The 16427-nt window shown below is 34.8% G+C and overlaps 2 protein-coding genes across 2 annotated transcripts in view; both read right to left on the bottom strand.

Annotated features, from left to right (window-relative positions):
• The window catches only part of LOC128240748 (uncharacterized), a 128033-nt gene that overhangs the window by 60381 nt on the left and 51225 nt on the right, over positions 1–16427 (bottom strand). The gene's annotated exons all lie outside the window — the stretch shown is intronic.
• LOC128240745 (uncharacterized) lies at positions 81–8660 on the bottom strand. The gene is made up of 9 exons (XM_052957566.1): positions 8597–8660; positions 7741–7884; positions 6915–7046; positions 6684–6769; positions 6284–6510; positions 4718–4896; positions 4297–4450; positions 2662–2870; positions 81–1146 (listed from the first exon to the last, which is right to left on the bottom strand). The coding sequence occupies exons 1-9, from the start codon at positions 8615–8617 to the stop codon at positions 949–951; spliced, it is 1350 nt and encodes a 449-aa protein (XP_052813526.1). The 5' UTR covers positions 8618–8660; the 3' UTR covers positions 81–948.

Below are 16427 nucleotides of genomic sequence, written 5' to 3'. Positions count from 1 at the left end.
AAAATATGTTGAAGATATTAATTTGGTTGGTAATTGATTCGGTATAATACCTGGTATATGCTAACAACCAAAAACACATATACAATCATACATTTATTAGCAGTAATAGTATTTATCTACATTAGACAAAAGATACAAATAAAAACGCACAATTACATCACCAATTATTACACAAAGTCATTTTCTACCGTTAGCATTGTGAAAGTGGATAAACATTATCTATTCATAGATGGGCTCATCTTAGCAATAAGTGTATCCTATGACCATTGTTTCGCATCTATAATTTATGGCTTTGATTTGTGTTGTTTTCTAACAAATTATTTTACTCGTACAAACACAATGTTAGAAACATTATATGAGTTTTCAAATTATTAATCATTATCAAATTAATCAAAAGGTTACTCTTAAAACTAATCATATTATTGACAAAACAAACAAATTGTATCAACAAATCTATTCCTTTAAAAACGCACCTCACTTCATAAAGCCTTTGATATTGAAAACTAAGAATTTAACAAACCCAACACAGATACAAAATAATTATGCACTCGAATTTTATCTTAGCAAAAAGAAAATGGCGATTTGCCGGATATGTGAGGGTCAATTGAAAGCCATATGTAGGGTAACTGGTTTTCAGTAGCTTTCGAACTTTTGTCAGAATTTGTCAGACATTGAATATATTAATGGCAAGGAGTCAGAGTAATTCTAGCAATTATTCATTCCCTTTAACAAAGACGTTGTCGCTTTAAACTGGATTATTAAGTATTTCAGTATTTTCTTGTCTCCTGTCAATCACACCTTCATATCAATTGTTAAATGGTACCAAATCTTTATACAATTTTGCCTTAAAGAAAACGTTGTTCATCCCGTTTGACTGCTTTTATTTAAAATACTGATTAAAAGTTCATTTTATTATGTCGTTGATGTATTCTGATGTACTAAGATGCTCTACGTAGCACATTCGATGGCTGGATATGTTTGATTTATGTCTTCCTCGATCGAATCAATGAGTTTCTTTGTCTTCTCCATTCTTTCAGCTGGTGACAAGCTGTCAAGAGGCTTCTCCAGAAAAGCATACATTGGGCCGATTTCTTTTTGAGACGAGCTCACGTAACCGTGACAGATTGTGCCGAACATCTTCCAGTACTGAAAAGTAATCAGCAATACATAGGTTTGTAGACATGAAGAAGATATCTGACATGACCTGATTCCATACATTCGAAATGATACAGCATAACAGGGCATTAACACATAAATTAAGCCTACTAGTGCAAGCGAGCAAGTGAACAAGAAGCGAAGAAAAAATGCGACCAATTCTTAACAAAAAGCGAAAATAACCATCTCACTTTCATAAGTCCTATTGTGAATTAGCGTTCACAGGTAATGCCATTAGTAGAAAAGTATATTAAGAAATAGTTTGTTATAAATTTACAACCTCCATATTACAGGAAAATATTGTTTACGCTTATTAAGAAATATTAAAGTACAGGATTTATTGTGACACCATCTGTGAAAATAAAGCATGCAGAAATAAAAACGACATGATTATTTGTGTAAAATATTGTGTCTTATAGCAGTCAGTGCTATTTCTAGTTAAATTTAACACTAGATCATTTTTTTTTTATTTTGTTACCAAATGGTTTAAATGTTGTTGTTTTTTTATTTTAACGCAACAACAAATTAATTTGATATTGATCGAAAGGCAGATTGCAAAAAAGTATTTTTGCGCCCAAACCTAAACTTTCAACGTGCTTGCTTTATGAAAAGCTTAACAATTAAGCGATTAAACGTAAAACCTATTCGAGCGCAATGGCGACACACGCAGAAAATGTGGTTCTTATGGCTTAGGCCAAATGACAACGTACAATAATCTTAACTACGAGACTGCCACATAAGATGGTAAGTATCTACAACCTCACTTGTTTACATAAAATTCTAATAGAAATGAAAACATACGTTGCCTACAAAAATAAAGTGTTTGACATCAACCCAATGTAAAATTTGCTGCATTAGTGATGGCAGTTATCCAAAGATATTTTTAACTAGTATCATGGTGCAATCGAACTCTAAGTTTTTTAATCTTGAGAAACTTTTACGGGCTGAAATACGTGCTTAAGGTGTTCTCTTCATAAGTAACGCTATGCAGTTCATTTGGTGCATGCCAAACGTTTAATTGAATAGGTTTTTGTCTGCTACATGTGTAATTTATGATAAACTTAATAAACATGATATTGTTATGGTAGTATACTTCTATGCATTACAAACGAAACAAATATATTGGTTAAAAGAAAAGTACGACATCATTTCAATACACATGTCTGCAACTGAATAAGGATATGAAGGTAAAAATATATATACCAATTTATCACCCGTCCTTAAAATGTAGTTTTTCTTAAATAAATCTCATATAAAATCGCCTTTCATCGCTTCGTTATAATTTAGAGATGGTAAAAAGTTGTTGATTTTTCACTCGCTCGCCCTATTTGTTTTATTCATGAAAATCCGTAGAACATAGAACCATAGAAATGCTCGTATACGACTTATTATCCCAGACGCCATCACATATCTCAAATGTAAATGATTTTTGTTCAAATAATATCATCTATAACTATTATAAACGCAAGTAAGAAGAGACAATTGCTGAAACAATGACATACACACCGTTTTTGATTCTTCAATAGCTTCTCGAATATCGCTTGGATCGTACTTCATAGTCAGGAGATGCAAGTCGTTTATATCGTCATTCGCCTGGAGGACCTTTATTACATTTGACATCTTTTCCCAAAACTCACTGAGTTTACTTAGAATACTTTGGACCTTTCCCAAGTGTAGAATTGCCTCCTTTAAATTTTCCATGTCACCAATGCCAGCTGTAAAGAATGTACAAAATCTATAGTTATAGTACGAGTAAAGACACTAACCCTTCTTCATGTATGGCTCCTATCGGACGAAAGACTTATAACATATTGCATACTGATTTTCATTATGTGTTTGTTCTTGTTTTCCTCCCACATGTCCTGAATGTACGGTCATTCCATGCATGAAAAAGGGAAGAAAGTTTATTCAAGGAAATATAACACACAATACATCCTTGAAGTAGGGCAACAATAAAATAAAATAAACTGGCTGACAAATGTTCGAAAAGGTTGATTTCTGCATGCGAATGATAACAAATCATTGCTTATCCAATTACTAGTTAACACTCAATCAATTGTTAAGATTCAATTTATTCGCACGTCGTTGTAGATGTGCCAAAACTCTTTCAGCTAAACATTAAGTATTTCGTTTAAAAACGCGACGGGAGAAAAAAACATCTACCATGGCCAATAGAAACTACTAATATTCATTCATTTAAGCACATCATATCTTGATTAATAATGCATTTGTAACTTAAAGTTTGTCTACAGGGAAATACAAAGTTTGAAACGTTTTGGTACCATTTTTTTCATTTGACTTTGAAACTCGTTTTTTATATTCAACCGTTTCGTAATGTAAACATTTTTTACATGGCGTGTTACACAGTAGTAATGAATGTGTGTTCTATCAAACATTCGCATAGCATTTGTTTGCACTTTTGTTCTGGACTGTTTTCATATACTTTGTTCCTAATCATATCAGATTCTTCAATCAACACCGAGGCCAAGCGAACTTTTCCTGTCAAAATCTTTGAAAAAGCTATATATCAAAATGCACCATCGTAAATTGAGACCAAACAGCAAAATCCGCTTTACAGTTTTCAACCTTAGTTTTGTTGTTCTCAATGGAGAGAATCATTGCCCAATGTTGCGTCCCTAAAGTGTGCCTGATCCGCAACATCAAATCTTAGATCTGCCTGATGATTTATGCACAACATATATATATTGAAAGGGTATTTATTCAATGTTAAAGTTTTCACATTGTTATAAATAATGGTAGAGAGCACATTTTCACCTTTAAATCCCATGCAGTTCGTAATGGACCGCCCCCAGGCAGAAACCCAACTAGTTATGAGTATTCAATCCTCAACATCAGTTCCAATTGTATGTATTTTCGTTCGAACCATTATCAGCTTTCTTTAACGTATTACTATGCTTCATATCCAATAATGTGTGTTATACTACCACTCACGCTATAAGTCAATAGTTTGATTGGGTATTACGTTGATAATGATATTATTTTTGTATCAGTGTAATTTAAGCCCTGTCTTCAAAATCTTCGATGTGTTCGTATGAGACTAATTATCGCTTTGGCACAACATGTTTATTATTTTTTATCTGTGTATTAAATGATAATTGAAGTGTACAATAAAATATTTACCGTCAATCTTCATGTTCAACATTTTTATTGTATGGATCTGTTGCAGTCTTCTTTCACGTTGTTCTTGCATTTCTCGTTTCCTCTTTAGCAACTCCTGCGACCGCTCTTGTGTCGCCTTTTCAATAGTTGCGTGCGCATCTTTCTTCAGTGCATACTGCAGAACGATTTAAAAAATTTAAACATACAGCTTAATATATAATTCAGGCTGCTGGGTATTTTTCTGTAAAAAGAGCATTGCATCGATTAATAGACGTTTAATATCATTCAACATCATGATGTCGGCTTCATGGATGATTTATACCGATTCACGTTCGACCTTATTGATGCTCTTTATCCTACCCAATCGTAGTTGTTTTAAAAGTAATAGCAGAAATGTGAATTCATGTGAATTGCAACAGTTTGAAGATGTATTCTTACAAACCTCTTTTCCCTGTTTAATATGTTGAAATATGTCATCTGCAAGAGCCAGTCCTGCTTCTACAACTTTAAGAGCTTGTCCAGCTGTTCCGCCGGTCACCGTCTTTGGATTGAATGTATCTTTAAGAAAATCCTTTCCTTTGCTACTCTCCTTACGTTTCCCCATTGACCCTGCCGTTGCCACTGTAAGACGGTTAATATATTGTTAAGCAAAAATGTTTTATCCGTTAACCATTTACAACATTTATTTGGCAAACTGGTCAAAATGTTATAGTTATTTAAACCACTGTCTGACGATATTTATGGGTAAAGAATTCCAAAAGCAACATAAAGGAAAGTTGTATTTGCGATAATATTGACTGGATAAAATGAAGTTAAAATGTTCTAATAGAAGCTTTAATCGCTAAACAAATTTCATTTTGTTATCGAAAGTTTTAATGGTAAAGTGGTTGAATTTTCTATTCTAATCAGATAAATCATCGGGAACTTTGTAGGTTGAATCGCAAGTTAAGAAGTTCTGATTAAATTATTTCATTTTTTATTATCTTAAATGTTAACTCTTAAAGCTCACTTTGTATAATTGCATTAACTATGCTATGATAAATGCGACTCCTTAGTTAAGAAACATACCATCATATATTAAGTATAAGTAGTACCAGTACAACACACTAACACAAGAATATCCAGTTAAGTTTTTTTTCTTGGTTTGAAAAGATCAAATATGAAATCAAGTATTCACTTGTAAGTACAGTCGAAATTTCTTGGCTCGAACTCGCTTGGCTCGAATTCCTCAATGGTTCGAAATGTAAAGGACCGATTTCTATATACGGAAGGAAAACATTTACGCTTTGCTCGAATTTTCCGAGGCTCCAGGTATTTTTGCCGGTCCCTGAGAGTACGAGCCAACGGGATTCGACTGTATTCAAAATTATTACCAATCAGTATATTGTCTAATTATGATATGAGAAGAGGCTGAAATATTCCGTTCTATGTCATTTGTTTGTTTTCTCTGTAAGTTTGGATGGTTTTGAAACTAAAACCTCGCGATGAACACATTCAGGATCAATTTTGTTTTCCATTACTTTGAATAAGTGTTATCCTTGCAGGAGAAATGAAAATAAAAATTGATCATGTTATTCTCTTTTATATCACAACAGAAAACAAACAAAACAGTTATTGATTGTACTGTAAAATTTGACAGGTATACAAATCGGGCTGCCGCTATATTATTGTTGTATTTTCAAGCTTATGCTAAATTCAGGTGATAACTTTATAATTCGCGATTATATTTGTATGTCAATGTGCTGAAGTTACCTTGCATGCAAAGAACTGTATTGCATTAAAAGAGAGATGATAGGGCGTTAAGTTTGTTCTATCTTATGTTTAGTTCCAGGTCAAATGCTAAAACATTCGTAGCTGATCAACCACACTTATACTATCACTAACAATTTGTAAAGGGTTTTGGCTTATAGTTACCTGTTCATCTATTGAAATATGCTAAATTTCAGAATTTTGTTGAGCAACAACAAAGGTTTAATCATCTAGTTACGTAAATTCATGAATAACTTGCCTAGCTCAGCTCTGGCTTCTTTTCCTTCTTTTTCAAGAGCCTTTAACTCTGTGCTCTGTTCTTCAACGTCTTTTTCTAGCATTTTAACAGTACGTTCTGTTTCTTCTCTCCTGCCCTTTTCAAGTTCAATCTGACATTGTTTTTCTTTTGTTGACTCTCTTATGTCATGATTTTCTGTTTCTATATCACCAATACTTCCATTCACTTTATGGACTACTTCGTTGTATCTGTAAATCAATTGATAGTTACGGTAACAGTTTAAACGCTATAAGATGAACATTTAATTAGATAATTTATACAATCACTTAATTTGAACGTCATTTGATCAATGTCTCTCATGTTTAAACATGCACTTTACGGAACATGGAGATGTGGTGCTACTTTATGTATATTTTATTACCTATCCTTCATTTTTGTAGTTTCTGTCTGCATATCACTTGCAAAGTCCGCTATCTTTTTCAGTGAAGCCGTGATAATTGCTTCATCCTTAAATATACTCATGTGTGGAAGAACACAGTCAGAACTTACACATATGTTTAATAAGGGAAATCATATTTCTAGTCGAACAAATATTCAAGTAACTGTTCTTAACCGTAAGCGTCGTACCTATAACAGTAATCTTTAAACAAACCTTCTTTTCAACTCCTATTAAGATAATGGGAATAATTTTCTGCACCACAAGCTGGCTTGTTGTTTTGAATTTCGTCATGAGGCCAACCGTATTTTGGTGCAGCATCCTTGTAGTTGTAGCTGACATGCGGACCTGAGTCAATTAAACAAATGGATGCATCCAGTGAAGCATATACTCTGAATCAATATGAATTAATGTATAGTATTACCTTTTTGTAATATAAAGTCATTTTTGTTATTTTTGCGGTATAACATAAAAGTTATCAATTTGCCTTGGATTAAACAATACCCCGGTCAATGTAATTAACTGTTTCCCATTCGCACATTAGAATTAGAAAAAAAAGACGGAATCTTATTAACATTGTTTTAATGTTTTAAACACCTTGTTCTAGCAAGATAAGGTCCTGTAATAGTGATTTCCATTTTTGGTTAAATAAACGTTTGATCAAATAATTAAAAACTTTTTTTTCATGGTTATTTGGTCAACAGTAAAAAATATTGTCCTTCGTGCGCGGATGAACTGTTGTTCACAGCCTCAGGGCAGTTTTGACTGTTACCGAAGAAACCATGAACTAACTGTTAACTTGAATAAATGCTTCTTAATAGTTCTTCATTTTATTCTATGCGTGGTCATACCACGTTGACTAAGACGTCACATTGGAAATCGCCTAAAGTAAAAAAGGGAAATCGCTGTCATGCTTTATATAATTGTCATTTTGAACTTCATCTGCCTAGCTACATTATGTTATTAATGGAAATATGTACGTATACCCAATAGAAACATTTAAAACTAAACATTTCATGTAACAGTGATAAGATTAACTTACGTCTTTAGCGACCTTTGGATGGTTCCATAGTTTCAACATTCCTAAGTGCAAGTACCTCGCGGCTTCCATCTGTGTCTGATAGAGTTCCGTAACCAATCCATTTTGTGCCGCAAGAACGAGCTCATTCTCATCGAGAAAGTCCTCCTAGAATTATTAATATTAAAGGGATATGCATGGTTCATTACATAGATGGTGTATATGTTCACATGCATACCAGATTCCCAATAATTGACATCGGAAATTAAATGTTAGAATGTAAGTTAATTACTTAGAAAACACCAAATTTCTGCGCAAATTATGCTACAGACCGACAGACCGTTTGACCTCACTGACCCACTGTCTGTCTGTCTGACTGACTGTCTGACTGACCGACAGACCAACCGACCGACCGACCGACCGACCGACTCGCTCACTCACTCATTTACTCAAACACTCACTCACACACTCACTCACACACTCACTCACACATCCCCTCACTCACTCACCCAGCAAATATATTGATTAATTTAGCAATGGTAACAAAGAACAATGTGAGACAAAGAGACAAAACAAAAAAAAAGAAGCGTTAAATTTCCTACATAGTCTTCTTTTAAGCGGATACATAAAATTCTGGAAAATGTCTACCTTTCTCGAGGTTGAAATCTTATTAAAAGGCGCAAAAATACAACAGCTAAGCATTAATCCATTTGTGACTAAGTGACTTGAACGCTAATACTAACACCACATCTATAAAAAAAAAATATGTAAGGTCATTCTATGTTTTTAATTTTATTTACATAAATTAACCTAATATCCTTATGTAATAATTAAACGACATACAAAGTTATGCAACAACAAAAACGTGTAAAGCACTAACCTTATTACGCACAACATCCATTTTGTCTTTTCCGTTGAAGTATGTAGAGAGAACTTTACAAACAATTGATTAGGTTATATAACGTACTTCTGTAGACTGGTTTCAAATAAGTACGACGATCGCTTGAAACAAATTAAGGCTATTATATCCATTTGGATCAGTGTCGTTATCAGTCATATACTTGGAAGAGGAAAAGTAAAATACTGAGAAAAATAATAATGTTACGAACAATTTGTCTACCCGTCCGAAAGAAAACATGTTAACTATTATGAGTCTGAATAATAAAACAACTACTTAGGTTTAAGATATTTTAAACTAGAGATATTTGTCAAACATTTTGCCCTCAGAGAGCCGAATTGTTTGCACTTGTACACAGTGAGGACGAACATTGTAAACTTTGAACTGCAAGCAAATGTTATATAATTATGATAGTTGAAAGTATCTTTGGAGCATTTTCTGGTCAAGGAAAGCATATCATTTAAGTTTCATGGTCGTAGGTCGAACCGTTTTGAAGGTTTTTGTGCGGACAATAACTGATCTACTGACCGGCCAAACACCTCATGCGTTGAGCCACGTATGCATATTGCATTAAGTTATATGGATACTTGGAAAACTTACCAAGCAAACCGAGTCACTGAGAATTAAAGGGAATACAAAATTCTCCTATCGGTGTTGTTGCCAAAGTAACAGTTATTAAATCGATGTGTATAGTATTCGTTTTATCCCTTAAGCTTCTAATCACACAGTTTCATGAACACAGCTTGAATACTTCTTGAATTACTACAGGATATTCCTTTTCTGAATGGTCGTAAAGACATTAGCACTATCTAGAGTATCAGTTATGCCACATGTCTTGTCGGGCATAAAAATAAAATCTTATGCATTATCTCATTATAACATTCTTACCTAAAACCAAGTTTTCTACTAGCTTCTTAGCAGCACCATTTTTTATCAGACAAACCACAAACCTGCATTATATAATACTGATATTCTACTTGCATACAAAGTGTCCTGAATGTACGTTTTTTACTTGTTGAGTTATCTCAAGAAGAAGTGAAAATGGTTTTTGGCCTGTTTTTATTGTCATAACAAAAGCTGTTGTCTGACGAGAGATATATATATCACGCCTCCAACATAAATGACGAAACGCCACTGGCCCATAACTGGTCACACGGTGACTCAATAGTTTTCCATATTTCCATATCCGATTCCGATGAATATTTCGATGAATAAATGAATCATTTAAACATGTCAACAGTTGTCGACGTGATATATACGTTACAGGGTAAGCAGGTGACCCGATATTTGATATACGGGGTGCAGGAAACCACATTCGGGTTCACGCTTCGCTCTCACCCGATATGGTTTTCTTTCCCCGTATATCCAATAACAAGTCACCAACTAACACCGTAGCTTAAATACATACCAAGTTTCTTCAGTAAGGTTCTATACTTATAGAATTATACCAAAATTCTCTCAAAAGTTTTTTTTTCCACTTTTTTCATTCCATATGTTTGTCAATTAATAAAATAAAATGAAGTGCATAAACCGCTAATGGCACTCTATCATATACAATGTTTTACTGAATATGCGTTCATACTTGGTAATTGCAGTGTCCATTTACTTCTCCGGACTGAGAAACGGTTAAACTATAGCCCCATATGGTGAAATCCGTAGGAAACAGAAGGTGGCTTAAGCTATTTGTATCAACATTTAATGCACAAAACAGTATGAAAATTAATTTATATATCAACATACAAATAATAGATAAATAGCATTGCTTCGATTTTGTCTTATAACATTGTAGTCTTTTTACTATAAAGTGAAAACAATTTGCATAAATTTCTAGAATCAATTCTGAGTGGGATTATTACATTCAAATGCTCACTATTGTATGTTTCACATAAAATTAAAGGTTTACGGCATTGTCGATAGCAACATTTTGCTTAAATATTTGCGTTTCAAAATTGAAATGGGTGTACACTCTCAGTTGCGAGGTCCCATATTTATATGTTCTCGAAATGTCATCGGAAGATATAAAAGAGAGACGATAAGGGAACAACTCGTTATGGTAAACAAAACAAAATACTAACAAAAGAAGTGCCTTCATTGATAAAATGTTTGTAACGTAATTTCATACTTTATTTGTTATACCTATGTTATTCATTGTGTAAATCTAAATTTCAATTGTACTTCAGTCTCCGTCTACCAGTCTAAGTTTATTAGGCATTTTCGTAATGGAAATACCCTTCTTTGTGCAAATAGTCTTAATTTGAATGGCAGTTTGAACCTTATATCTCCTGAAAATCTAATTAACGACAAAATATTGGGATATATATTACAAGGTTTAAATGATCAATCGCGTGAGTTTTAATCATAAATATATATATATTTACAATGGTATACAATATACAGCAAATTGTTTTGTTTAAAATATGCAAAGGTCATCGATGGTATTTTGCAAGATTTGCCGAAAGAGTTCACGAACGTTTAACTAGATTAACAACAATGGTAAAGTTTTAATTCCTGGTGTGACATAACCCCATGTAGAGGCCCGGGCTGGCACACAAGTGAAGCGCTCAAGGGGCAGTGGTCCAACATCTAGGTCAAGGGTTGTTCAGATGAAAGTTGCACCAATGACATCACATACGATTTCGGTCATTTTGTAGAGTAATAAAAATGATTGAAAAATTTGAAAAAAAGAATAATGAAATTTATCACATATTGCACGCATATATTAACTGATTTGAAGGTTTTCTTAAAATTCAAATTGATTAGTTGTTGGTGGTATTATTGGCAATTGTGATAGCGTGTGTGCTAAGGGACATGTCAAACTTATCGAGTGTATGCAATCGGATTTTAGTTCCCAGACGATAGATAAAACAACATTAATAAAGGTTATAGTAATCAGCGAGGAAAAACGTTACTGACTAGGTAGGAATTCCCTTTTTATTTTGAGTGCATTCAATTCTATAATTAAACAAGAGATTATGCCCCCCTGAGTGCCATGTTGTCAGGAATATTTGGGCAATTGAATGAAATATGCATGGACCTCCAAGTTTTAGGTCCATGGGTTCAGGCAGTGTCAAGTTACCACACAGACAAGCTTTTTTCGTGGAGAAGGTCACTGTGACTTTGACCTGATGACTCCTAAAATCAAAAGGGGTCATCTACTGGTCAGGCCCAGCCATGTCGAGTTTGATGATAAAAAATCAAGGCATTGTTGAGATATCACTGGGAGAAGCTTGGCTAACTTTTTCGAATTAAAGTGACCTTGAACTCTGGATCTATGACCCCTTAAATGAAAATGGGGTCATCTACTAGTCAGAGCAAACCTTCACGTCAAGTTTGATGATCATAGGTCAATGAATTGTTAAGTTTGCCTGAATGGTCACTGGTGTTGACCTTTGATCCGATGACCCCTTAAATCAATAGGGGTCATCTACTGGTCAGGCAAGTCAAGTTTTAGGGCCTAAACATTAGAGGTTATCTACTGGTCAGGCCTAACTTCCATATGAAGTTTGATGACCATAGGTCTAGGCATTGATGAGTTATCAGTCGGACAAGCTTTAAAAAAATCATTAAAGGTCATTGTGACCCGATGAGCCCTTAAATCACTGGGGGTCATCTACTGGTCAGGCCCAACCTCCAAGTCAAGTTTGAGGGCCATGGGTGCAGGCATTGTAGAGTTATCACTCGGACAACCTTTTATCATTTAAGGTCACTGTGACCTTGACCTTTGACCCGATGAGCCCTAAAATCACTGGGGTCATCTACTGGTCAGGCCCAACTTCCATATCAAGTTTGATGACCATGGGACTAGGCATTGTTGAGTTATCACTCGGACAAGCTTTAAAATTATTTTATCATTATAGGTCACTTTGACCTTGACATTTGACCCGATGAGCCCTTAAATCACTGGGGGTCATCTACTGGTCAGGCCCAACCTCCAAGTCAAGTTTTAGGGTCATGGGTGCAGGCATTGTCGAGTTATTACTCAGAAACCCTTAAACCACTCAAGGTCACTGTGACTTTGACCTTTAGCTCGATGACCCACCAAAACAATAGAGGTCATCTACTGGTCAGACCCAACCTCAGAGTCAAGTTTGAGGGTCATGCGTGCAGGCATTGTAGAGTTATCACTAGGACAACCTTTTATCATTTAAGGTAACTGTGACTTTGACCTTTGACCCGATGAGCCCTAAAATCAGTGGGGTCATCTACTGTTCAGGCTTAACCACCAAGTCAAGTTTGAGTGCCATGGGTGCAGGCATTGTCGAGTTATCACTCAGACACTATTTAGCCAATCAAGGTCACTGTGACATTGACCTTTGGACCGATGACCCCCAAAAACAATTGGGGTCGTCTACTTGCCAGGCCCAACTTCCATGTCAAGTTTGATGACCATAGGTCTAGGTATTGTTGAGTTATCAGTCTGACAAGCTTTAAAATTATTTTATCATTAAAGGTTACTGTGACCATGACCTTTGACCCGATGAGCTCTAAATCAATCAGGGGTCACCTACTGGTCAGGCCCAACCTTCATGTCAAGTTTGATGACTATACCTCCAGGAATTGTTGAGTTATCATTCGGACTTTGATCTACCGACGGACCGACCGACCGACCGACCTACCGACCGACCGACATGTGCAAAGCAATATACCCCTCTTCTTCGAAAGGGGGCATACTTAGTATGCTTTTTACCTAAATTGTAATACGGCAAGCGTCTTGATATACTATTTATATTATTTATTACACGTGGCAAGAGGACCGTGTCCAGTGTGAAAGTTGTTTGAAATCTCTATAGACGTTGGGATGTACTTAATTATGTATTATATTTTATTAAATAGGTATTTTCTTGCACACACTGACTCAAACATACTAGGTAAACTCCGACAGATGTTTGTTCGTGTGTAAATGCACCGTACCTTGGATGATTTAGCTCTTTCGAAGCGACTATCATGTAATGCCGGTAATCGTATCGTTTAGGACGTTATTTAAAGGTTGATATATTAATTGACCGATTTTGTCTCGTTACGTTGATAATATAAATATTATGACAAGTGTGCGATAAAGCGCTCGTAAACCGGTTCAGCCCACAGTGGTGTGGTGATAGGACTTGATCATCCAGCCATTTATCCAATTAGTTAAAGTTATATTTTGCACATACTTGAGCATGTATATTATCAATATAATGCATTGCCACAGATAATGCAATTCGACAATATTCAGAAGCACCCTTTACCTCAGAATATCTCCAGTTGTTTAAGCTCTGATCATGATGTCATTCAACAGAATCTAAGGTTTGTGGTATTGTTATTTTTGATTGTCTAAATATACTTATAATTTAAACTAAGGGATTATTAATGGGTTATCATTCGATTCCAGGTTAAACAGGGCTCACCAGAATCACCATGAACAGACCAAATAAAGTATGTATACTCCTACCAATAAATATGAAACATTCAAAAGAACTAAGGAAGTCAAAGCGGGATGATATGTCAGCTTAAAAGAAATAATAGGTTTGCAGGCCCGCAAAAGCATCTCTTGCTAAAACGCTCCCTAAATTTGTTTAATTGACTACTTATAACAAATATTGACATATCAAGACTGTCAGCTACTTGTCAGCTTTTCGATGATATGTACATGTTTTAACTTTAGTGTAAAGAGAATTGATCCAATATGACCTTAGTAAGAATATATGATATTAGAGAGCGCAATCAAATGAGATGTTTATATATTGTGTTTTGGGAAACAAACATACAGTAAGTCAACCCATGATAAATATGAATATGTTAATTATTCTTTATTCATATGACACATAATTATGATTAGATTAAAGACAAGCGGTTTTGGAAGACTGGTAAAAGGCATCCGATTGCTCGGCATGAAAGGGCAAAAATGGAGAATATGGAATTCTTAGTACCAGCTTAAAACCAAGGAAGAATTATCTTTATCTCTATAAAATCCATGAGTTTATTGAAGTCTTAGAGTATCTCATCTTGATCATCTTTCGATATACAGTAAAACTGCGATCGCTCGAGGTCGCCAGGGACCGAGCCAAAACCTCGAGGGAACCGGTGTTTCGAACGACCCGATTTTCTATTTTTCAGTTTGATATGAAATTTTAAGTTTGAAGTCGTCAAACAGACTGTTTACTAAGACACCGATTATGTGTTGCGTTGTGGAAATCGCTAATATGTTCAAAGGTTGACTAAAGCAAAATGTAAAACGCAAAAAAAACAATGAATGAATAAATAGAAATGTTTATTTTAACAAAAAAGCACATTTTCGTAACAAGGAACATTTGAATGACAGTAAATATTGTGGTATTAGTCAGATTTAAGTTTCGCAAAATCAAGGATTGTTGATTGACGCATCTTGTCGGTTTCGCGTAATGTGACGTGACAGCGTACCGAGCGTCTGAAGATCACGGTCAGCATCGGCAGTGAATTCAAAGAACCTTCTGACCACATAGCGTTAACTACTCGTCATTAACTTTTCATAATTATCATCTCAAATGCTCATATCAACTAATATCGGTCATGCGTTAACAGTGAAAAACCGTTTTTCACACATTATCAAATTGCCTTTCAACTGTCATTGCAATTTTTACAACTTGCGAACATTTTAACATCTAACAATTGTTTGTTTATTTTGGAACACGCGTTCGGGAAAAAGTGTGAAATTATGTCCTCGAGGGAGCCATAAGGTTTTGTGCACGATTTGTGTTCTTGGGACCGAGGATATTGCTCGACTGCTCGACATAAAAAGGTTTCGATGCAGCGTGGGTATATTTTATATGAAAATAGAACGAAAAAAGTTCGGGACCAAGCTCCGACCTCGAGGGAACGCCGGTTCTCGAACGATCGCTTGTTTGAGGGAACGCAGTTTCACTGTATATATTCGATGTATATCAAAGTATATAAGTAGTCTTAACTTTCTGATTTCTAAAAGTATTGCACATCCTAATAATAATGGTGAGTTTTTTATAGAAAATTCGTAAAATTAAAATGTTTCCAGCAGGTTGTTGGGCAGGTTGACGCAATGATGTGCTCGAATCTTTTTTAAAACCGTTGAAATAATGGCAGTACTCACCTTCAGGTTTCTGGAGTTGAATTATTCGTAAAACATATTTAGTTAAATATGGCCTTCTTAGATAAATAAGCTCTCAGTTCTTTGATTTAATTAAAATACGCAGATTCGTGGTTTTTTAATAATCGAGAATAGGGCTCACTAAGAACGTTTCAGCGTGTGACGTTACCTTGTTTCAAAATTTTACTAATGATAATTTGAAAGAAGATTTTAGCAAATATAGGTTGTGTCTTTATTTGTAATTATGTGTTCTTTGTATGTTCCAAGTTTTTGTTAAATGATGCTTTCATTATGAAACTCTATGATCTCGCATTTTTAAACCTTTTATTTACTTAGACAGACTGTGTGGGATGTTCATAGTTTCAAACAATAACTGCATCATATGTTTAAAAATATATTGCATTATGTACTCTGAATTGTATTCCTTCGTCTGTAGATATAGTCGGGATCCCTAATCATAGACGTGGTTTGGGTTTACCTTTAAGTATTTTTTTTTATTGTTAAGCTTACTCAAATTAATGCATACTTTGATAAGCTTTACCATTTACGTTTTTTCACTTATTCGGGATTGTTGGGATATAATTGAGGTTGTACACACAAACAGGTTTAAACCCCCTGTAAGTTTACATTGTACCGACCGTTCCAGGGCGTTACCTAACATTCCTTGATAAACATCCCTAGTGTTGTTTTTATTTAGTATATGTGTGCAGTGTTGTTTGTTGAGTTCTGTGCTGT

Source organism: Mya arenaria, chromosome 7, assembly GCF_026914265.1.
Source record: "Mya arenaria isolate MELC-2E11 chromosome 7, ASM2691426v1".
NCBI classification, from domain to species: Eukaryota; Metazoa; Mollusca; class Bivalvia; order Myida; family Myidae; genus Mya; species Mya arenaria.
This window is presented reverse-complemented; position numbering and strand designations above follow the sequence as displayed.

Excerpts from the sequence above, each read along its gene's own strand:
- LOC128240745 (XM_052957566.1), bottom strand. The coding sequence starts at position 8,617 with ATGGATGTTGTGCGTAATAAG. Across the intron at positions 6,511-6,683 it reads ACTACAAAAATGAAGGATAG|ATACAACGAAGTAGTCCATA; the intron begins GTAATAAAATAT and ends ATTGATTTACAG. Across the intron at positions 2,871-4,296 it reads GTTGAACATGAAGATTGACG|CTGGCATTGGTGACATGGAA; the intron begins GTAAATATTTTA and ends CATTCTTTACAG.